This window comes from Stegodyphus dumicola, chromosome 5 (assembly GCF_044657685.1).
Source record: "Stegodyphus dumicola isolate Sdum_Otavi_A_Nest chromosome 5, ASM4465768v1".
Taxonomy (NCBI): Eukaryota; Metazoa; Arthropoda; class Arachnida; order Araneae; family Eresidae; genus Stegodyphus; species Stegodyphus dumicola.
In genome coordinates, this window is record NC_140772.1 from 170,338,192 (window position 1) to 170,363,601 (window position 25,410).

A 25,410-nucleotide genomic window follows, 5' to 3' on the forward strand; every position below is an offset into this window, starting at 1 on the left:
AGTTTGTACTATTAATACTGAATTAATTTTTCTAGGAAACGTCAGTTGATGAGATTTGACCCAGAGGATGAGAATGCATCAAAATACATGAAAAGAAATGAAGTTAGTGATGAGAAGAAACCAAAGAAAATAAAGTATGTAATTATTGGCTTGTATATTTAATTTGTGTAAAACAGCATCAAATATAAAGTAATTTAAAAGTGTAGCATGTCTATATATATAATTTATGAACTATAGAGTCGGACAGTCTAACAGAAAAAGGTGAATGAAACTTGTGTTCAAAATAAGTAAAAATAGCATTAAATAACAATCGGCAAGTTTATTAATTAATTAATAAAGTATTATTTAATTTTTTTGATTATGATTTTAATCTTTTAAAACATCCATATTTTACATATTGCAAAATACATGGTACATACACTCTCTCTCCCATCTGTAAAAGTTTAATGCTAACCTAAACTATAAACTGTTAGTGTATAAAGAAGGAAAGTAGTTTATATAGTAGAGTACAGATCAAAACCAAAATCTGGACATCCAATGTACAAATCTGTGTACCATCAGCAGTTCTCTTAATTATTATTATTTTTTTTTTTTTTTCAAAATTTACGAATGGGGAATATCCAAAAAAAAAAAAAAAAAAAAAAAAAAAAAACGCAGGTATGTCATAAAATAAATTTTTTCTCAACTAAATAAGATTCCTGTATGTCGCTTTCAACACTTGCTGGTTGGGGCATCACTGCGGTTAATGACAATGCATGATGTTAGCCATCACAACACATTTGGCCCTTGAATGGTTGCGGAGGGGGTTATTAATATTTTTTATCTGACATAAACAATAGCTGAATACATATTTGTTTGGGATGTGGCTAACACTGGTTTTCTTTTATTGGCTTAAAAGTGGGAGGAAGTAAGAATTAGATTAGGAAGAAATTCAGTTAATATAGCAGATTGCACTCTTCCTTAACTGATTTCATCCAACTTATTATTTTTTGCATGCTATTGTTATTACAACTTTCTTATCAAAGTTTGAGTTTTTGATTATATTGAAAAGATCTTATTTTGGAGCTGTAGCAGGATCTGTAAAATAAAAGCATACTTGGTACTTGTCTTGTTTAATGGCCTTGGGCCAAGAAAATAGCACTAATTCAATTTCGGCATAAAAGGTTCAATTTTTCAATTAATGAAATTTGTGAAGAAATGTAGAGAAGTTATAGTAAATAAAGATGATATAACAGATGTTTTCAATTGCAATGACAATGCCTTAATCAGAAATCAGCTAATGAGTGGCAAAATCTGTAATATGGTTTTAAATCCATAAAATACTGTTCCTGATAGTGATAGAAGTGAGAAATAAATTTCTGAGAATTAAAAGATATCAATCAACAGATTAGGGAGAATTTTCAGCACAGCAATTACAGGATTTGAGCATTGGAACTTTCTGACTGTACAAGAAATTATGTATATATATAAAATTAAAGAGAACGTTACACAAAAATGAAGTAGCTTAAACTACATACATTATATGTTTTACATTAAGAGAAATGTTTGCTAGAACAAACAAATAAATACTAAGCTATTTATATATATATATAAAAATTTTGATTACTTTAAAGTCATAAATGCTTCATTATTTCATATTTTTAATTTCAGAATTTCTGCATGTCATTTTACTAGATTTTAACTGTGACCTAAGATCCAGAATTTTCTGGAATCCAGAATTACCAGAATTCCAACAATTCTGGACCTCAACAGTTCTGGATTTTGAGTATATTTGTACTACTTTGAAGAATAGAAGTAAAAAATCATTCACCATCCTAATTGTAATAATTACTATCAGATTGAGCTCTATTATCATCATTACTCTTCCACTTTAGGACCATTATTATAGTAAGAACTTTTTAGCATAAAAGCTTTGATTACATCTCACTAATGAGAGTAGGAAGCGTGGTAAACACAAAATTAAATCAAATCTACAATTTTTGTGTTAATCGATTCTGTCGAAGCACTTGAGAGCTGTCTTACATTTGGAAGGCTTTCTGATGGCAGCTGGGTCATATGCATATTATATGCTGGAAAGATCATGAAAATGGGCAAGCAATCAACCTTTCACTAGGATTTGATTTCAAGTTGAACTGCCAGTGCTTGGTGGTCTTGCCCACTTAGCTGTTGGTGTGCTCAGAATAAAATTGAACTATTTGATGTGAACATACATGTGCAAAAGACAGTAATAGTGCTGTATTTCATTATGTTGCACAACAAAACTCGATTCTTTTAGTATATGTAACATATTGAACATTCTAAAGTTTAATACGTTTTCATTATTGTAGTTCCTTTTTTGTTCCTCAGCTACAAACTGTGGATTCAAAGGCAAAGCTGTGTGTACAACATTCCCCCCCTACAATAAACATGGGTCTTCAAGCTTCATTTAATGATCAGAGAGCTAAATGAGACAGGAAAGTATTGCCCCTTCCACAGGACTCTGAGGCTGTTAACGAAAATGTTGTTCACTGGCTGTGAAGTGTATAAAGGTGAAACACTATGCAGGATAATTTAGCACTGTCACTGATAATGATGTTACTTGGCAAAAGAAATCTAAGCAGACTGGGAGTAAAATCGATTAGTCTATCTAGCTTTTTCTTGAGTGATATAGTCTTCCTACTCTATATCACGAACAAAAATTTCTCAAAAAAAGGGGGGGAGGGAAATAATGAAAGAAAATTCATAGATGGTTTTAATAATTGGCCATTCTAATTATTAGACATCCAGATTTTGGACTTTGTACTCTATTCATTCTTTTAACCATATAATTTTGTACACACTCTTGCTATTGAGACCTTTCCTTGGTCATTTTCTTTTTCCTCAAAACAGTGGGGTCATCTTTATTTTGTATTCTTTTTGTTATTATTATTTATTTCATTTCTGTGCGTTCCTCCTGCAACATTTATTATCACTGCCCATGTCCAGTTTCTTCAACATATTTTTTATCACATTTTTTAATGTTATATTGAAGGATATGACAGAAGTACAAAGAAGGACCCACTTCACCTGAGCTTTATGTGGGGCCCCTCATTTTACAATATAGCATATGTATATTATATTTTTTAAATTAATTAATGAGTCCATTTAACTTTTGGACCTCATATAACTCTTCTCTGATGATTCATCTCTGATAATAGCCCATCATTAGTACTAAGTAAAGAAGATTTGATAATCTTATATTCAATATGGTTCACAATCATTAACATTAATTTAGAAGGAAGACCTCAATATGTTACTTGTGTAATTTTTCTGATATTTCTATGAAACCAATAAAGCTGAAACGACATATTCAGAGTGTTCATTCTCAACACTAGGACAAAAACGTTTTTTGGTTCTTACATATTGTCTCATTAACAGTGGAAGTTGACTACCATCAAATCATCAAAGTTAACCAAGATCCCGCTTTAAGTTGCATTAATCATACGTACGAAATTCTAAAGGAATCGACATCTCTTTATTTAATAAACAATCAGTATTCAATTTATGTTTCTTTACACTTCATTAAAAGGTTTTCGTCGATTTTTACCATTTTGCTAAACTCTCCAATTTTACCAAAAGCTCTGTTTTGAACACCATGAGCACATACCTTTCACAGGTAATTGTTCTAATCTATTACTGTTCTCTATTCCATATTCAACTGACCATACCGTGTCCATTTAAACACTATTTTTTTTTCCTTTTGTGGTAGGATGCCATGATCTTAAAAATAATCTACTGCTTGCTGATTTGTAGAAGGCAGGTCCCAAATTTTAATCATGTTCAGAAAGAAAAATCCAGCAATAGCAGCTAATTTATATCCTGCTTGATGATAGTGTCATGGTCAACAGGATAATATTTAAACACTGTTTTTTTATAGTTATATATGTATATGGAGAATGAAGTCGCATTCAATAAAGGCATTTCATATACCAAATAATAGAGTTTTGGAATCTTCTTATGTTGCAGCAATAAAATAGCAAAACCAGAGAAAAAGCGTAAAATGCTTACAATTGGAAAAAATTGATCAAATTGTATGTTGTTAAAATAGTAGAAACTGTATATTAGGAAGTGTATCGCAAAATAATTTCATCGATTCCACTATCAGGTAGCACTATTCCAAGAACAATATATAGATGATGATAACAAAGATTCAGCTGTACAAGAAAAAAATCTGCAGTATGTGATTTATTTTCAATTTAACTTGATGAATCAATTGATAGCCTATAATGTTCCCAACTGCTAGTGTTTTGACAGAGTGAAGTTTTGGATTCACTTAAAAAGGAGTTTCTGTTCCATAATGGAAATAAAATCTAGATTTTAGATTTGTTTAAAAAAAATCTCCATGGTGGAATGAATTCATTATGTGATACATCAGTTGGCACTGACTTTAAAAGCATTTCAGGATTCATTAAGAAAGATTTTGAATAAAGCAACTGAAATCATGAATTTTCATGAAATCATGCAGATAACTTTCCAAGCAATTATTTATTAAAATGGGATAAAGGCCATCATTTACTTACTTTCATTCTTTTTCCTTTCTCTGCTTTTTAGTGCTTTTAAAAAAGAAATGGAATTTGATAATGTGCTATAAAGATTTGAGCTCAAATTATTTTTTTAAAGATAAAGTAAGGTGTTATATGCAAGTTATGAGGTAGATTGTGTGTATTCATGGCCTATAATTAGTTGTCAAGTTGCAGACATGCAATATATTAAAATATGACTGAAAACCTCACTGAACATAACAGTAAAATAGTAATCAGAAAATGAATTCAAGTTTTCCACATTGAAGACAGCATGCATGCACTTTTGTTGCAAGTGCAATTTTGAACTGGAATTTCATTTGGAGGATGTACTGAGTCATGTTGAAAAGGAGGTATAATTCCTAGCTATATTATTTGACAATAAGCATACAGTCATGGCTTATGTTATTTAAGAAATGTTTAAAAATTGTGGATGTTTTTTATGTTGAAATACCCACAACTTATGTTGAATGGGTTTTGTATTGGAGTTTATGTTGAATACTTTTAGGAAGTTGATTTGAGCTCAGTTCTATGAGCTGTTGAATAAATCGGTTGTTTATGTATTGGCAAAACTTGATCCGGTTCATCACCAGGCTCCTCAGATGTATACTAGAGCCTTTAGAACAGCTCTGGCAAAGAGCTTGTATGTTGAATGTTTCGAGCTTCCCATACAGTTAAGAAATTCCCACTTGCATCTCAAGCATTATTTTAATGGCATATTACAAACTGAGAATCGCTTTCAATTACTTTTGTTTGATGGCTCGTGCTCCATTTTGTATCCATAGCACTTATGAGATACAGACCAGGCAACTGGTATTCCTTTCAACTCAGGAAAAAAATTAGAATGACTAACTTCACTTAAATATAAAATCTCTGGGGTTTATGTTGAAAAACTGATTATAATGGGATAAACCAAATGTTTGATGTATAACATGTATATAAAATTCATGAGTTCTAAACTTTTTCTAGCTATTAAAGTATGATTTTTATATCTAAATGAATATGAAATTATTGGACTTACTATATTATGTGCAATTTTTGATTTTTCAAAAAAATAGAGTAGTAATGGTGGATAAAATATATGTAAATTAATTTTGCTAATAAAGATAAAAAAATCAATGTAATTAAATTTTTTTGAAATTTTCTTTATTTTTATATCATTATTTCATTTTACTAAATATTGTGTTGCACCAGAAGATATTAAAAATGTTTTAAGTATAAATAGTAATCAAAGTAGTAAATGCTTTTCAGCTTTCAACTTTTTCCAGTTTTTATATAAAGTATATTTAAAAAATAATTAAATAAATATATAAAGTTAAAATAAATTCTTATATAAAGTATATTTTTAAACATTCTAGTATTGATATAATAATAATAACAAAATTCAGCACTTGCTTGATATTGATTTACAGTATGGCAGAAAGACAAAATTATTAAATTTGTAAGCAGTTTGGGGGCTTACAGGGGTGCAAAATTACCATAAACAGCTGCCATGTTTTGCATCCAAAACAGTCCTTAGGTCGAACTGGCATGGAGTTATGCATGGAATCGAACTGGGCTTGGATGACAGAAACGGACAACTTACTGCATGCTGATTCAAGTTTATGTCACACTTCATCAATCGTATTAGCTGGAGAAGGTGGCAGACCAGTCTCTCAGCAATCCATTACCAGATATTTTCAGTGGGTGACAGATCTGGAGACTGTGCAGGCCAGGGCAGCAGTCAAATACCCTGTGTATCGAGGAAGGTCAGAACACGACGTGCAACATGTGGTCTTGCATTATCATGTTGGAACATGGCTTGGCAGGCCTTGAAGATAGGACACAACCACTGGACGTAAGATGTCAGAAATGTACCGATCTGAATTCAAATTACCGTCGATCTGTACTAAAGATGTGCATTTGTGCACCCAATTGCTGCCCAAACCATTACACCAGGTGCAGGGCTCCTATGCTGATATCAAATGCAAGCAGGTGACACGTGGTCTCCTCAGAGCCTCCAGACATGTATATGGCCGTCAAAATACAACACTCAGAACTGGTACTCATCTGAAAAGACTATGTTCTGTATTTCATTTAAGTTTCAGTTATTTTGATTGTTCTGCATGGAAAATGAAGCTGAGAATTTTCTTATAGATTTGTTATTGCCTTTTAATAGTCATCTTTTTATGAGGTATGTTTTTCTTTTTTTAAGTAAATACCATTTTGCTTTTACATTAACACAAGAACGATTTTATCGTTACACGAAAACTTAGGTTTTAATGTATTTTTTAATGTAATTTGCCTACATTAAGGCACTTATTCTGTCATGCGACCAACTTCTGAATTTCATCTTCATTGACCAATCACCTATTCATCCCTCATCATCATGCTTTATGATTTCATCATTTTCTGTGGAGTTTTTTCAAGTTCCAAGAAGCGTTCTTTATGAAATTGTGACAGAACACTTGGATTATTGGAAATTTTGCTCATACTAAGTAATGAAAATGGTTATGAAATCAGGCAACAGGTTTCTATGATGACATAAATCAAAAGCTGTTTTGTATGATGTGATGTGATAAGTGCCTTCACATAGGTGAAAATTATACTGAAAAGTAGTAATGGCCAGGCTTTCATATAAAAATAAAATTGTTAAAAACTTTTACTTGTATAAATGTAATGTCAAAATGCTACTAACTTAAAAAACCTTGTTTGTTTTTATTTATTGTATACTAGCAGCCTCCGTCTGGTTTTTAAATGCACTGGGAAAATGGCTGAAGGGAACACCAAACGTTAAATTTAAAAACTGCATAGAATTTTACTCTGCAGAAAAACTTCATAAAAAAAAGTTATTATGTATAACAAAATTACAATAAAATAAGGAATATCCCTTAATACAAATATTAATTATCCTAATAAATAAATTAACCAACTTCCCTTTGCAAAATCTTAAGAACTCAAATGGTATAATGGAAGTTAAGAACTTTGTTTCCTAAAAAAATCACTCAGATCTGTTCAATATCTTAGAAACAGTGAAATGAACAATAAATAACATAAAAGAATACAAAAAACAAAAAATTTTGAAAAGCAAAATATAATTAATGATATTTTATCTTATATTTTCAAGAGAAAAAAATTAGATGCTACTTTGGTAGACGGTTGCACAGATTTTTGGCAATTTACATTGGCGCAATTGTTGGCGCAGTTTTTATAGTCATCAGCCATCTTGAAAAATGCTGTTTTTACGTATTTTACGCATATAGAAAAGTATTAGAAACTTTAAAAATATAAATATTGTTAAAAATAATGGATTCATTTTTTGTTGAAAACGTTGTTTTTAAGATGGCTGGCAAATGTAAGTAAATAAATTTACTAAGAGTATAAAACGCTAAAGTAAGGTTAAATTATTACTTTCATATAATAGAATAAAAACACCGCTATAAAAACATTCGCCAACATTTAATTGGATTAAAATATTACTTTAATTGAATATCGAGTTCAAATATCATACCAACGTTTAAATGAATTAAATATTACTTAAATACTTTAAAATAAGTTTTATAGGATTTAATAATTTAACATTAAAAACTTATGTGGCAATAAATATCTCCGGAATTTTTGAAAACATTGTATTAATATTTTAATAAAAGTTGAAGTATACAATTATAAAGTAAAAGAAAATTATGTACTTACAATTTTTTATTCCATTTGAAATCTGAGGAATTCGAAGAGATGAATAATAAAATTTTAAAATGGCGTGGTAATGCACAAATACTCAGTAACCAATCAGGAAGCTGATTACATCAGGCATAGAATTAAAATTACTTAAATAATCATTTATAATAAAATCATTTTTAAAACAAATGCAAAATTAAATTGATTTTTAATATTTAGAAGCCATAAATAATATTTAAAACACGGAATTTATGCATAATAAAATGCATTATTTTTTAAATAAAATGACAACAAAGTGTCGGTTACCATAAATAATTTATCCAGCAATGGGTTTACCATAAGTCGTATTACTCGCCAAAAGAAAAATTGCCAAAATCCGTGCAACCGTCTATCAAAGAAGCACCAAAAATTACAATGAAATAAGCTATATCCTTTAATACAAATATTAATTATCCTAATAAAAAATTAACCAACTTTCCATTGAAGAAAAAAAATCATGCAAAACTTTTCAATATTTAACAAACAGTGAAATAAGCAAAAAATAACATGAAAGAAACTCAAAAAACAAAAAATTCCGTGCACAATTTTACTCTGCAGAACATCTTTATAAAAAACATCAATAAAAATATATTATACAGTCAAAAGTCGTTAATCCGGACCTCAAAGATACAAACTTTCTGCGCATGCGTCGCGTTGACGCCGTAAGGCCTTTACGGCTGCGAAAATGCGTGTGCGCATGCCCAAAATACGTTTACGCCTGCGCTTTGAACTTTCGATTATGTCAAATAGAATTTCCAATATATATATACTAATATGTAAAGGATCTACAAAGCAAAAATATGTTTTGAAGTCCATCAAACAAAAAGTGGAATTGCTGCAAAAAATGGATAAAGGCATATCCTTTGTTTATCTAACCATTCCAAAATCTGTTTATCAATTTTACCCTGCTCTGCGGGGGGAGGGGGTGCCGCAGCGCGCAATGAATTGGAAGTTCATCTGTCAGCACTATCCTTATCTTCAGGGCAGATGTTTTTATCTTATTTGGCTTATAATTCCTTACTAAATGTATTTAATCTCGATGTACTCCGTCTTTTATATGATTTACATCAAATTCCACATCATTATAATTTGCTTCCGACAGCGAAGAAAGTAAAGTAAACAAATACATATTAAGCTTTTTTTTTTTTTTTTTTTTTTTTTTTTTTTTTTTTTTGTAAATTTTGATACCCTTTAGATCATAATTGTTCTTTTTCATAAATTATGGTTTCATATTTTTAATTTTATAATTTATGCATGCCATCTTACCAGATTGAAACTGATGATCTATAATCTGGAAAAATCGATAATCCGGAATCGCCGAATTCCCGACGAGTCCGGATTAACGACTTTTGACTGTATATATAAAAAATGACATTGAAATATGCCAATCTCTTAAAAACAGTGACATAAGAATAGATGCACCTATGTACCAAATTTCGTAGCCGTGGGTCTATTAGCTTACACGCAGCGTGAACGAAAGACACACACAGACAGACTCTTTGTTTTATTATATGTAGAGATTTGGAAAAAAAAAAAAAAAATTCTTGCATTTAAATTCTGATAATTTTTTAAAAATTAGTATAAATCTTATCAGTGTTTATTAAAGCCCATTTTTTTAAAAGAGGATTTTATTAGTACTTCTTAACAACCTGTATCATTAATATAGAATCTGTATCTTCAGTCCATTAATTTTATGTATAAAAAATCTGATGTCACCACATGACATCTTTGAATGGCCTATTAAATTATACACATTTTTTGCTGCATTTTATGATACTAGTTTATCCAAATGAACACAGCTTGTAGTACTTACTGTTTCCGTGATTCATAGAATTATTTTAGCAATAGTCTTTGTTCTTGGATGAGGTTCTCCTGGATATCTAGTTGTATACTTTGGTGCAACCTATATGGTATTTCATTAGTATTCACCATACAAGAAGATCTGCTCATAATATTGCTATTGAATGAAACTCACCATTTCTACACATATGTAGAATTATTTGTGCAGTGATCGTACACTCAATTTTTTATTAATTGAAGTGTGCCATCACATATTTGTATGTGAATATTTTTGACTTTCTGACAGTTGTATTTGCATATGCCTTAAAGAATTCCATTTCAAGAAAATTTGCACTTTGTGTAAACAAAATGTCACACTTATTTTTTAAACATTTTTGATTATGTAGATCACTTTTTATACCTGTAATGTACAATATGTTTTTTAATATTAATTTTTTTGTCAGCAAACTTTGTAATTCATTTCCCCCCATATTTCTCACAGTTCTAACTAAGATTGCTAAGTTCTGAATTTTACCAATAGGGGTAGCTATAATTGGTCCATTTTGCAAAGCAAGGCCTTTTTGTAAATCAAGGTTTTACATTTATAGATGTAGCTGACTTTTCTTCAGTGTTAGAGATAAGAGAATTTACATAATTTCTGATTCACCTTGAATAGGCATAATATGTAAGTAAAAAGTAGGCTATTTTAGGAGTAAATTTCATACATAAATATTAAGCATTGTTGAATGGGATAAACGAAAATTATGTTTAAAATGATTTTTTTTCTTTTACTTAATTTGTTACTCTTACTTACCTAATTTGTTTTTTCATTCTAGTAAAAAGAATAAATGTGATCAAAATACTGCTGAAGAAATACCTATATCATCTGAACGGTATACAGAAGTAAGCTGCAATTTAAAAGATGTGCTAAATTCAGCTTCTGCTCCATTTTCACTTTCCCAAAAATTTAATACCAGTGCAGAACCTTTAGCACAAGAAAGTCACAGAAATGGTAATCTTGTTTTAATACTTCTGAATTTTTTCATTATTCATTTTAAATGAGCAAACACAATTTTACTAAATTATTTTTAATATAATTTTTTCCCATAGATTTTTTTTCTTCTGAAAATACTGAAGCAGCACATTTTGATTCAAGAACACAGTCTGATGATGTTACTCCTAAGAAAGAAAAGTATTGCTTTGTTTTATTTTAAAAAAAATTTAGCATATTTTATGGCCTTAAAAAACTGCATTTCTTATAAAGTACAATATATTTTTCATAGCTGCCAGTTTTTAATTTTTAGTCTTTGCTATTGAAAATGTTTTTCAGCAATAAAATTAAGTAGTGCAAATGAAATCAATTTATTTGCACAAATTAATTTCAGTTTTAAGTTTAATTATTGATTTGAGTTAAATTTGTGCAATTTAAGTTTCATTCTCCATCCATAGTGATCTTCATAATTTTTCATATTAAATTTTATTTGAACTAAATTGTGTTAATCTACTGTAGACATTTATAGAATGTGAAGATTCAACCAGTAAATTTAATCAGTAAATATTTTTTTATTTTGTTTTGCATGAATGTATATTTAATTACTAAATTTATTCATACAATATGTATATTTATTATTAATATTTTAATATCAATTGTTAATTTTTTTGTTAAAGTATTTTTATAAATTAAAGCTTTTTTTCTGTACTCAGAATTTTCTCTGTATAAAAGTGCAAGAAAATTACTATGAAATTAGCTATAAAACATAAAATTTAGAGTATGTAATTAATATTATTTTACATCAAAATCATGTAATAAATAATTCAATAAACTGAATTATGTTTTTAGTAAACTTAGTCAAAGCAAATTAAAATTAATTTAGTGCTGTTGCACAGTGCAAAAATCTCCCATAAACTCCTGGTTTTTCATATTTCAAGTTTGGCAGCCATGTGTGTGTGAGGTGTATAATATGAAAGTGAATTATTAATTTACCAATAGTCCTTTTAATTTGGCTATGCCTCTTTTCTGTTTTGAAACTGCTGATATAGGAATCTAAAGTGCATCATCTGAAAATTAACCCTCATTATGCCATTACGTTAGTGAAGCATTGTGGATATTTTTTATGCAATCACATTTCAAAATTTAAACAAAGAAGACAACTGTATAAATATCTCTTTGGTGAAATACATGCTCACTTTGATGCCTTCGTTTCACTGTGCAAAGCCATGCTGCTTATTTCTCCATTTCATCCCTTGTATAACGATGAAACAATTTATATAACATAATATATATTATGAGTGTGATTCATAATATGTGTCACAAGAATTAAGCATCCAGAAATAAACTGTGTTTCATTATCTTCAGTCAGATCTGTTGAAGTTTTTTCTTCTTTATGTCATCTTGTGAATCTACACTGCTCAATCAGTCTCTATATACAGTAATAAATTAAGTTACAATATATTACAGATTAAATGAAAATTGTTTTAAACCTTTAAAAGTATTTGTAATCCAGATATGACTTTTTAATCCAATGAAGACTCTAAACCTAATTGTGGCAAATTATTCCCAAATTTGATTTTTTCCCAAACTGGCTCCTTTTCTAACTTAACTTTTCCTTCTTCCCAGAGCTTTTCAATTAAAATTTTCTTTGTACATCCCCCAAAACCCAGCAATGGGGAGAAGAAAAACTCAAAACTTAGTTTTGCATTCTGGCCAGAATACTAGATTTTCAGAAAATGAAAATAAATCTTGCAGTACTGAGAATCACACTATGTGTATCACTTCTTTCTTCTTCTGCTTGGGGAGGATACAAGCAATGGTAGCATACTCCTGTTGTCCCTTTAGCAGTGGTAGCGTACTCCTAATATAGACATTAATTTTTTTTAGGAAAGTCAGCTATCGCTTTGACAGAACTGACTATTTCACCAGTGTCATTAGTCTAGCCATAGTTTAGCGCAAAGTACTACCATACATACACACATTTATATTATTGAAGATTATGTAAAATTTTATTTACTAAATTTGTGACACTTAATTTGAATCTAGAAGTTATTAGTCTTAATTTGGCTTTGAATTTTTGTATATTTATATTTTTATTTCAATTATGTAATATTGAAGAATTTTATGGCCATAAATAATATTTAATAGCTTTGATGTATTTATGCAATGCTGAAAGTCATTACCTTCTATAAGGAGTAGCGGTTTTTATTTGCCATTATATAGAGCGTCTATAATTAAAGAACCCAAAGCTGTCAAAGCTATCTTCAAGCAAAGCCAGTGATCAGAAAATTGTGAAATTTTGTGGTGACTTAATGAAAGAATGAGAATTTGAGCGAAAAAAAAAAAAAAGCACTGGATGGAGCATGTCACTGGATCTGTGGATCTCAGTTTCTCGAATTATGGGCCAAGAATAAATGATGCAGGAAATCTACAACACAGTGTCACTTTTGATGAATGCAATTGAACTTCTAAAACAGGACACAGATTTTTCAGATTCCAAAATTTGGCAGTTACATTCACTGCACCATCCGAACGAAAATGACTTCATCTGTCCAGAGGATATTCCAAGGCCATTCTGTATTGACTTCAAAGTGAGCAGAAAACTGAAGGGAAAACCGGTGTCAGGTGTCAAAATCATGTGAAAGCAACTGATGCACCAGTGAAAGTTTGTAACAATAGTATTGGAGGATATTCTTAAGATATTATGGACAACTGAATAGGGTCCATCCAGTGCAAGGCCATCCAGTGCAGTATGTCTTTGCTAGCCTGAAAGTTTGAAGTAGTGTCCTCTACGACCTGAAGTGCTACCTCCTGTACTGCTTCTGCTGACAGATTTTCTTCCTCTTCAGGAAGAACAGAAAATAATCCTCTTTCTTCAAATTTTGTTTGCATTTTCTGAAAGATTTTAACATTCATTGGCCCTTTTAGAATCCTGTTCAAAGTCTGAAATTTCCGTACAGCAGCTTCTGCGGAATTACTGTTTTCATAAAGTAATTTTATTAATAAAGTGTGATCTCATGAACTTTTTGTTATTTTGAGCAACAAGCACATTGAAAAGAGTCTCTGAGAGTGTTTCTAGGATTTATAACAGCTGCTGCAAGGTGTCGACAAAGATTTACATTTTTACTACAAGTTTTTCAAAGTAAAATGCTCTCTGGATCGCTATTTGTAACTATTTTTTTCCCTGCTGAAAGAAATTCTCATCCCTTCATTAAGTCTACCCCAAAATTTCACAGTTTTTTGATCACTGGTTTTGCTTGTAGGCAGCTTTGAAATAGGGTCCTTTAATTATAGACATCCTGTACTTAAGCACTGAATGCTTGCCCATTATAACAAAGTTTATGTTGTTATTGTACTGTATTTTGTTATTTTGCTGTGTTTATTAATGTATCATATCCATTTCATATTGCTTTATAATAAGAAAATGTTAATTATTTTGTAAAATAATTAATTATGATAGAATTTCATGAATGTGTAGAAGGAAATTTTTAGTTTTTCTTACATCACTAGTTTTTTAGTTACATCAGTTTTTACAAAACATTTTTGAAGACAAGTACTGTAAAAATTACATTATGATAATCAAGTACAAATTTCAAGAATTGTGAATTTTTATGACTATTTCTTGAAAATTTTGGACAATTTTGCAATATTTTTAGAGAACATTTGAGGAACTTTAAAAACTTATATGTTTAGAGAAATCAAGCCATAAAAATTTAAAAATTGGACTGTACATTTAATTTAGATATAAATTAAATGTAAATGATATATTGGTAATACTTCCAAATTATATTTTTTATGTTGTTTTGAATGTTAAGATATAAGAAAGTTCATGAACAAAATGACGGGCATGCAGAAACCTAAAGGCTTATGTCCTTGAAGAAAATCATTTTCTTTCTCATTGAAAAGTTGTATATATAGTACAAAATTTATCTTCATTTGCTAATACTCTAATGCTTTTTTTCTAAAATGGCTTCCATTACAAAGCCTTTTTCTCTTTGAAAGGGAGGAATTTGTGAGATATAAAGTATGGAAGAAAAACTACAGATTTTAATTTAGCTGCAGTCTTTTTAATTCCTTTTTTAAATTTGACTATATCACCATCCTGTGTTAAATCTAATATGTGAATCTAAAGTGCATCATCTGAAAATTAATCCACATTGTCATTATATAAAAGCAGCACTGCAGATATTTTTTATCCAGTTGCAGTTCAAAATTTGAACAAAGAAGCCAATTCTATAAATATCTCTTTGCTGAAATGTGGAATGATTTTCCCTGCTTTTCTTTCACTGTGCAAACATGTTCTGCTCATATCTCAATTTCATCCACTGTATAACAGTGTGACAAGTCATATAAAATTGTGGGATGCATATCACACCTAATATAATGTTTGATTGAGAATACATACTGCAAGAATTAAGTGTCCAGAAATAAATTCCTATCTTCAGCCATGTTGGCTAAAATTTTTCTTCTCCATTATGTCATCTCGTGAATCTACATAATTCTATCATTCTCTGTGTACACAATAAAGAATTATGTTATCTACAATATATATTGCATTTATATATATATGCAATATATATTGTAGATAACATAATTTTATACACACATATATATATAAAACATATATTCTCTATCATAAAAAGCTAATTTAAATTTTAAACTATGAAAATTCATTTGTATGCAAATAAAAGATTAATACAATGGCTTCCAAATATTAAACAAGCAATGCAAATTAAATTTTTTTTTTAAATGTTGAATTTGAGATGCTGAAAATCGCTGCAGATGCAAATAGCAGTATTCAAATATCATATATGACAGCTAGTCATGCTTGACTGGCCAAACATATGGTAATTAAGCAGCTACTGCAGATGATATGATTTTTTGTTGTTTTTAAAGTGTTTGAGGAGGTTCATTTAAATGCTGATGCAAAATGTCTATAACTTTTGTAGTATAATTTTTTATGAGATTTGTATTTCTGTGCCTGAAAGAAGATAAATAACAAACAGCAAGTGAACAGATAAATAACAAACAGCGTGCTGTCGGATGCATTGAAGCAGGACAATCAGACAGAGATGTCACTCATTCTTTTGGCATTCAGTAAATTCTTGAATGTGGAAAGAATTCCAGGGAAGTCAAACTGTTGTACAGAGACCTGTGCTTTGTCGACCAAGGGTTAACACTTCTGAACATTGGTATATTACTATACTAGCAAAGCGAAATCAATAAGAAACCTCCATAACTGTTACACCAATGGTTGCAGCTTCACTTCTAAGATAATGTCAATATTGTATGCCAAAGGCTTTACATGAAGAAACTGTATGTCTGAATATTAAGTGTATGTGTTCCAATCCAGAGGAGCAAAATTAAAGTAGTGTTGTCAATATCCCAATTGGGCCATCTCAGATTGGCACAACATCCTGTTCAGGAATGAGTTCAAAGTTATCCTCAAATCAGATCATAAGCATGTAAGGGTCTGGAGAAAATAAGGCACATGAAATCAGGCCCAGAACATCATTGCATGTCATGCATTCAGTGGTGGCAGCATCATGCTGTGAGTGGCAATTTCGGTGGCATATCGTACCTAGCTGCATATTTTTAAAGCCTCTTCTATGATAGCTGTGCAGTGTCAAGATAAAGTCTTACACCCTATTATGAATACACTGCAGGAGTTGGTCCTGTTTTTCTGAGTTGGTTCCTGTTCAGTTGCTTCCTGCAGCAGTTGGTTCCTATTTCCCATCGAGCCAACATTATTAACAAGTACCTGAAGGGCAAGAGCACTTCTCATATAAATTGGCCCCCATATTTCCCTAACTTTAATCCTGCTAAAAATTTTTAGTATCCTCTTAGATATGCTAACTTTGCACGTTTATCTTCTCCAGCAGTTTGACAGCTGCAAACTGCCCTAATGGAGGTACGGCTATTGCTATTGTCTGTTTCTTTAAAATAGGCATTTTAATGCCATTGCCTGCCCCCCATTTGTAATTATAACTCATATTGTCATTACTGCTCAGCATTTATTTTCTTCATATCATTTAAGACTGCCCTTCATTCACATGCTTTTCACATACACAAGCAAAACTTGCTAAATACAATTGAAGAAAGGGAAAAAAAAATCGATCAAGTTGCTTTTTTTTTTCTGCATCTCCTGTTTCTGTCGTTACAAGTCAAATCAGGCAGCAGAAAATGACTTCAAACTTCTTATTTTAAAGTAACAGACTATAGTATCTGCTGCCATTGCTCACCATTGCAGCATGGGGAAGTATGGGGAATCGCTGTAAAGTTTGTTTGAAGGCTGACACATATCTTAATAATGCAAGTTTTGTTTGTTTGTTTTTAGCTTTAAACATTGATTTGTTAATGACTCAAATGTAACATCATTGTATAATTTATGAAAATTAAATACTGTTTTCATCTTTTTATATAATACTTTCTTACTTTTCTGCTATCTTCATATGCAATTTGGTGTTAATCACAGCTTTCCATTTAAATTTTTATTGATTTCTCTATTGTGTGCTCAACTTTTGGGAGCCAATATAATACCATAGGTAATATGGTACTTGGTATTTTATTATTTAATTGCAGTTTTCAAAATTTATGGTATTTCACTCAATAATGCTTTTTTCATTTTTGCATTGCTTTAATGTGTTTATTTCTTTGCTTTCTTTCCTTTTTTGGAAGTTGAAGGGGGATTATGTAATACAAAACTTTTTAAACTACATCTTAAATCATTCTTAATTTGAAACTTTTCTCCTTCAAATTCCATCAATCTTATTATTGAATTTTATAATCTAATATTATATATTGCTGTATTTGATAATCTAATAATTGTATTTTATAATCCAACATTATTTATAATTTATAGATCATTCACATATTCCTTGGCATTTATTTGGCCTTTATTTGTGGGAAATATCGAAAAGTCTTGATATTAATTTAAGAGGTCTCAAGTTTTCATTTTATTCCAATAAGTGACATCATTAATTGACAGTAACATAGCTTGATAACAATACCATCTCATGAGGTATGCTAACATTCAAACTAAATTTTACCCCCCCTTTGTTTTGTCCTCATCTGCAACTTTTTTCTTTTATTGTTCAGTACAGTGAGCTAAAGTTTTACCTGCTAGGTAAAAAGTGCTCATTTACCTTATGCACTCTTTATTATATGCATTTTATCATGCTGCATGTTTTATCATGCTGCATGTTTTATCATGTTTGTGAAGCTTAGGTTAGTTATTTGTATTTGGCAAAGAACACAAGGGCTATCAGCTTAAAAAGAGGAATGCCTTCATGAAAGATTTCCTTATGGAAATTGACTTGTGTTCACATTACATATGAGAAAAACTCAGAAAACCAAACTGACTTTAAAATAGGCTGGCTGCAGGTGAGTTTTTATAGTTTTCCTCATGTATAATGTGAGTACGAATTTGTTTCCCTTAGAAGGTCCTCCACAAAGGCATCCCTTTTCTTAGGCATATGGCCCTCATGTGTTTTGCCATGCACAAATAACCTACCATACTTGTGTAAGGATCTTAAGTTTTACTAACGTTTATTTTATTTTAAATCTTTACTATCACTTCTTATTTTCTACTTCCGGCCAGAATTATAAGCGTGAAGGAGTTTATGCAAAGTTGTCTGGCGAACGCCAAGTATTTAAGTGTGGCCTTTTTGCCAAGAGAGAGAGAGGAAGCAGTGAGTTCGAAGCAGGCCGCTTACCTTAGAAGTTACGCAGTTGCTATTTGCCTTCCAGGCCAGAGGTTTTAATCCTCTTGATAAATTAAACGTATTGTAGTGTTCACAGTCTCTGTGCTACATACGCTTCCTGTTATTATAAGGCCAATCTTCCACGTATATTATTCTAAAGTTAAATTAGAGTTTAGTTTTATTTTGATATCTTTTACGTTAGACCCCGAGTGGAGGGTCATTGTATTCCGAAGTACGGAAGTCATTGTATATAAAGAAAAATAAAGGGTTTTGTATACCCTTCGTCTGTATCCTGTCTACTTACTACAATTAGTGAACATAGCTTTAGTAAGCTCTCTGTTCTAGTCAGGTCATTGTATGTTTCCGAAGAAGGTTAGAAAAAACATTGAACCTGATAGTGGCGCCCAACGTAGAAGAATAACCATGGCCGAGTTTCAAGAAGAACCTGTGCTGTCTGCAGAAACGGCTCAGAATCCAGAAATTCCAGCTGCCGCCCTGGAAGGATTTGGGTATATCGTCCAGACCATGCGCGCTTCGATGAAACCAGAAGCAACGTTTAATGGAAACTCACCGGTAACCAGTTTTTTGGAAAAATTGGATGACCACTTCATGCTCTACCCCGTGCACGAGTTTCAAAAAGTTACCTTAGCTACCAGCGCTTTGAGGGGCCAAGCGCTTAACTGGTTCAAATGTATCGGCAGAAGTCTCTTAGGTCAAGCAGGAAGTCCCACCTATACTTATGAAAATTTCAAGACTGCCCTATTAAAAGCCTTCCCTGTTGTAAGGGATCGTGCGAAATTAGAAACGGAACTTTTTAGCATATATCAACAAAGAATCGAAAAACTCTCGAGCTTTATTTTAAGAAAAATTCACGTTTTCAAGCTCTTGTATGGAAACCGTCCGGATCCTGAAATAATTCAAGTGATTTTGCCGAGGTTACTACCCCAAGTGCAAGACTTTATTGAATTGAGAAATCCGACTACACTGGAAAAATTATTTGAGCTAGCAATCCAGTTTGAAAGTAGAAGAACGGCGGACGTCGAAAGAAGACGCCAATATCAACAGCGAAACCAATTTGGTACGCCAAGACTACAGCAAACTCAAGCACATGGCTACGGAGAAAAAGCGAATCAGTGGGCAAGGAAACCCGAGCATTCAAAAACAGCCGGCGAACGTCGACAGTTCAATAGCAACCCAGGAAAAAAGTCTCAAGGCCAGGGGAAAAAGAAGGAAAGCACGGAAAGGAAAAATAATTTAAACTAAAACGGATTTCTGCTGACGAGAGGGTGCGGAAATCCGAAGGCCACGAAAACCCCTCTTCCTACAAGTTAAATACAGTAATGGTGAAAAATTTAACTCTTCCGAAGATTGAAGTCTTGGTAAATAATATCCCGGATACCGCACTCCTGGATACCGGCGCGCAGTGTTCCTGTGTGGCAGAAGTCTTTTTTAGAAAGTATTTTCGCAAATACCGCATATATAATGCGGATAATACGACAGTATTAGCGGCGCAAGGAGAAGAATGTAAGTGCGTAGGTAAAGTACCTTTGTATATCCGTATCAAGGACGAACAAGTAAAGGTGATGTTTTTTATAGTAAAGAATTTGCAAGCACATTTAATCCTAAGAATAGACTTTCTTTCAGACGCACAAGCTACACTGGATTTTAATGAAGTGTCCCTTAGGCTGACAATGAAACCAGTGCGTGTAGAAAAGGTTGAACCGCCAAGGTTAAATCTTGACCACCTGCCTAATGACGAGCAAGATAGAATCCAACAAGTGGTAAGTGAATTTGCTTCCTTATTTAGTAATATTCCAGGATTTACTCAGGTTACTAACCATAGTATTGACACCGGAGATGCATTGCCGGTTCGTCAAAAACCATACCGGTATGATAAGAATAAGGAAAAAATTATAGAATGGCATATTACCGATATGCTACGTAAAAAGATCGTAACGCCTATCTCAAGTAGTTATGCTAGCCCGGTGGTTTTATGTAAGAAAAATAATGATTATCCTTTGGAGCATCCAAAAAGGTGGAGATTCGCTATTGATTACCGTAAATTAAATTCCATAACGAAATATCCGGTATATCCATTACCGATCATAGAAGAAATTTTAAGGAACATAAAATCAACCAAATTTATGACGACTTTAGACTTAACGAATGGTTATTTTCAAATAGGGGTCAGGCCTGAGGACGTGCTTAAGACTGCTTTTATAACCAAGTCTGGCACTTATGCATTTTTGCGTATGCCGTTTGGCCTTTCAGGCGCCCCGGCAACATTTCAGCCATGCATGGACATTGTGTTAAGACCTGTTCTTGGAAAGTCCACATTTATCTATTTAGATGATATCATTATTACTAGTGATAATCTCGACCAACATATACAGGATTTAAGACAGGTGTTTTCTTTATTAAATGAGGCCGGTCTAAAAGTTAATGTCGAAAAGTGCAAATTTGCAGCCCCTGAATTAAAATATTTAGGTTACAAAATATCGCAAAAAGGGATCGAGACAGATGAATCAAAAATAATCGCTGTACAAAAGTATCCGACTCCAAACACGGCAAAGAAGCTCTCTTCTTTTCTAGGACTTTGTTCATATTATAGGTCCTTTATAAAAGATTTTGCGGCTATCGCTGAGCCATTGTTAAAATTAAAAAGAAAAAAGGCAAGATGCTCGTGGACGGCCGAAGCCAATAGTGCTTTCGAAAAATTAAAACAAGCATTAACGCAAGCCCCTGTGTTGAAATTTCCTGAAAAGGATGAAAATTTAGAAATTTCAGCGGATGCTTCGGATTATGCGGTAGGAGCGGTACTTTCGCAAAATCAGCAGCCCGTGGCATTTTTTAGCCGAACTTTAAATCAAACACAAAGAAACTATTCCGCGACCGAGAGAGAGGCACTTGCAGTTCTGTTAGCAGTGCAAAAGTTCCGAGTCTATTTTGGAAAGGCGCCGATAACAGTATATTCTGATCATGCGGCGGTAACTAGATTGTACTCAGGGAAAAATTTATCCCCAAGGTTAATAAGATGGGCACTCAAGCTGCAAGAATATAATCTGGTAATCAAGCATACCCCCAGAAAGGAAAATATCGTAGCAGATGCCCTATCACGAATTAAATTAGACGAACAGGGTAATACCGTAAAAGTTGCAATGCTGACAGCGTGTACAATAAATTCCCGAGAAACTGTAATAACCGAACTGGGTAAGGATCCTGAGTTTGGAAGTATTTATGAGTATTTGAAGGATCCTGAAAATTTTAGCCACCAAGATATTGTGGCGATAAGAAATAGGGCGGCCCATTACGAACTAATAGATGGTCTATTATTTTATACAAAAACTACGAATTCCAACAATGAATTTCGACCTGTTATCCCAGCTAGTCTTAGATTAAATATCCTGCAAGAGCTCCATGACAGCCCTTTAGCTTCTCATGCTGGTATTCGAAAAACTATCCAACGCGTACGCGAGGCAGTCTACTTTCCTGAACTGCAAAAGTTAACAAGGGCGTATGTCCAGTCCTGCCCAACATGTCAAGCCGTTAATTATATTAATTTCCGCCCGGCCGGGCTTCTAAATAGTATTAAATCCGAATTTCCAAATGAAATAATCGGCATCGATTTATTGGGCCCTCTCCCAAAAAGTCAGTTAAACAAAAGTCGCTATCTCCTTGTTATGGTTGATCATTTTAGTAAATGGACCGAAATTGTTCCCTTAAAACGAGCCTCCGCGAAATTAGTTACCGATTATATTTTAAATAAATATATTTTAAAATACGGGGCGCCCCTAAAAGTTATATCGGATTATGGTCCTCAATTTGTAAGTAATATATTTGAAGACATGTGCAAAAAACTGGGCATACGTCATTTAAAAATGGTCCCGTATCGGCCGCAATCAAATATAGCGGAACGGGTCAACAGAAATATAGTGAAAATTATCCGTAGTTATGTTAAAAATTTTCATAAAAGCTGGGATAACTATGTCAATGAATTTGCTTTCGCCCTTAGGACCGCAAAACATGATACAACGGGCAAAACTCCTGCTGAGTTATTTCTAGGCAGAAAGGTTATAACACCGTTAGATAAACTATTTTATGTGCAACAAAGAGCCCCAGAATTTAAAATGGGTGATATAGAAAAACTAATAAAAGAAGCAAAAAAGAATACGGAAGTGGCACAAAGAAAACAGAAGTTATACTATGATCTGAAACGACGGGGAGTAACTTATAAAGTAGGGGATGAAGTTTTAAAAATTAAGCATTCACTTTCTTCAGCACCAGAAGATAAAACTGCCAAATTTTTTCCACGCTTTGAAGGACCATATGTTATAGAAAAAATAACTCACGCTGTTGTAGTGTTAAAGGCAAGAAATGGTGAAACCTGTTCCGCAAATATTGATCAAATTAAACCCTACTTCGATCGTAATAAAATGAAAATCTTTTCAGATCTTTTGCAGGATCCGGTATGGCAGACACCGCAGGTACAAGTTCCAGAGGTGGGAAAACGACAAGTACAAGGGCAAGCCAATGAGAGACAGAAGCAAGTGAAAAGAAAATTACCCCGCGGAAAAATTGAAGGTAAAAAGAAAAAGAAGCCGTTCCACCGTCCAGAAAACAGAGTTCACGAACACCCCCAGAATGAAGAAGGGAGAAGGACGACGTATGTGAAGAGGACCAGGAGAAATGACGGCAACTATAACCCGGTTTTAAAACGGAAGATCGACTCATCCGACAGAACTCTCCGCAGCAAAAGTCGCCGAACTGCGGAAGGGCCATCAGCGGCGGAGGAAAAAGTACAAGAAAAATTTGAACGGCCAACAACGAGGTCCAAGCAGGATCACGACAGAAGTTTCCCGGTTCCACCAAGACCAGCTGCCTTCAAATGGCCAAGACCACAAGCAGAGGACAAAAGGAAGGTGTTCAAGGGTGGCCGTACTGGTGAAAAACGGAAGCTTCCAGAGGAAAGCACTGAAGGGCGAGCCCGTACAAGAAGGAGGATCAACCAAGCTACTATCTGCTATACCTTTAAAGACTGGGCCCAGAAAAGGATGTCTGAATATTACAAAGATAAGTAAAATTTTATGTTACTTTGCAAACTGTTAATCTTTCATTCTTACTGCAAGTGGCAGATTTCAAGAAGTTTTACCTCATGCGAGGTCTACCTTTATCGCCGAAAGGGCGAGAAATGAGTTATGACCGATTTTCGTATCATGTTTTTAAATTACTCGTGCGTAAAACTAAAGTTGATGTATAATAGCGTTGTGTAAAAACTTAAATATTGTAAAAAAAAAAGTTATTGTATAAATTTTATTTAAAACATTCTAGCAAGAAAGAAGTTTTAGTCTGAAAGACTTTTTTAAATGTAGTATTATTTCAATGTAGAAAGAATTGGCACTTGCTTTGAAAAGAATAGAAGTTAACAATGTACTACTAATGTATGTTTTCAAATGTGTAAAATTAACGGCATGTTGATATGTTCTTATATACATGTGAACTGTTATTTTGAATGTTTAGAAATACCGTGATATGGTAAAAGTGAAAGTAATGTTAAAAAAATTTGTTATTCGTGTGACTGTAAAGATTAAATCATGGTGAATATGTGGTAAAGGTTGAATGATGTAGTTAGGCTCTCTGACGCTACACTTTAGAGTTAGCCACTTTTAGAATAGTACCTCAGGGTTTAGAGTTGAAAGTAGGGTGTGTTAAGAGGTCTCGTATGTTGAATTTTAACACGTTAGTGTTTTGATTGTAGGAGGAAGTGTGGCACACGTAGACAGAAACACATTCGTGTTTGGTGTTTTTACAACACATGTCAGAGAGCAAGGGGAGAGATAATTAAAATAGTCATGAATGAAATAAGAATGTTAAGAGAAGTATATTCTATATGTTATTTGCAATGTCATTCTGTAACATTTCATTAAACTAGTGTTCCTTCCAGATCGCTGGAAGGAACCAGAATTGAATAAAGCTCCTGTTTAGATGCAGTACAGATGAAAAAAAAAAGATTGTTGTAGATCCTGGGAGCTGCTATTGTAACAAATTTCTTTCTTTTAAAATTTTCTAGTTTCTAGCTAAGTTATGATTGTAAAAGGTTGGCCTCGCGTTAGTTTCTAGAGCTAAAAGTTTTCAACAAGGTCGTTTTAGACCTCAGTTTCAAACTAATTAACTCTGGCGGGAAGTATGTAAGGATCTTAAGTTTTACTAACGTTTATTTTATTTTAAATCTTTACTATCACTTCTTATTTTCTACTTCCGGCCAGAATTATAAGCGTGAAGGAGTTTATGCAAAGTTGTCTGGCGAACGCCAAGTATTTAAGTGTGGCCTTTTTGCCAAGAGAGAGAGAGGAAGCAGTGAGTTCGAAGCAGGCCGCTTACCTTAGAAGTTACGCAGTTGCTATTTGCCTTCCAGGCCAGAGGTTTTAATCCTCTTGATAAATTAAACGTATTGTAGTGTTCACAGTCTCTGTGCTACATACGCTTCCTGTTATTATAAGGCGAATCTTCCACGTATATTATTCTAAAGTTAAATTAGAGTTTAGTTTTATTTTGATATCTTTTACGTTAGACCGCGAGTGGAGGGTCATTGTATTCCGAAGTACGGAAGTCATTGTATATAAAGAAAAATAAAGGGTTTTGTATACCCTTCGTCTGTATCCTGTCTACTTACTACAATTAGTGAACATAGCTTTAGTAAGCTCTCTGT

The 25,410-nt window shown here is 32.6% G+C and overlaps 1 protein-coding gene across 2 annotated transcripts in view; it reads left to right on the top strand.

Moving 5' to 3' along the window:
• The window catches only part of LOC118192235 (putative RNA-binding protein CG14230), a 68,196-nt gene that overhangs the window by 32,589 nt on the left and 10,197 nt on the right, over positions 1–25,410 (top strand). For both annotated transcript variants that reach the window (XM_035363146.2, XM_035363145.2), the window contains exons 6-8: positions 36–134; positions 10,847–11,022; positions 11,121–11,202. In XM_035363146.2, the coding sequence (XP_035219037.1) occupies positions 36–134; positions 10,847–11,022; positions 11,121–11,202 (357 nt within the window). The remainder of the gene's footprint in view (positions 1–35; positions 135–10,846; positions 11,023–11,120; positions 11,203–25,410) is intronic.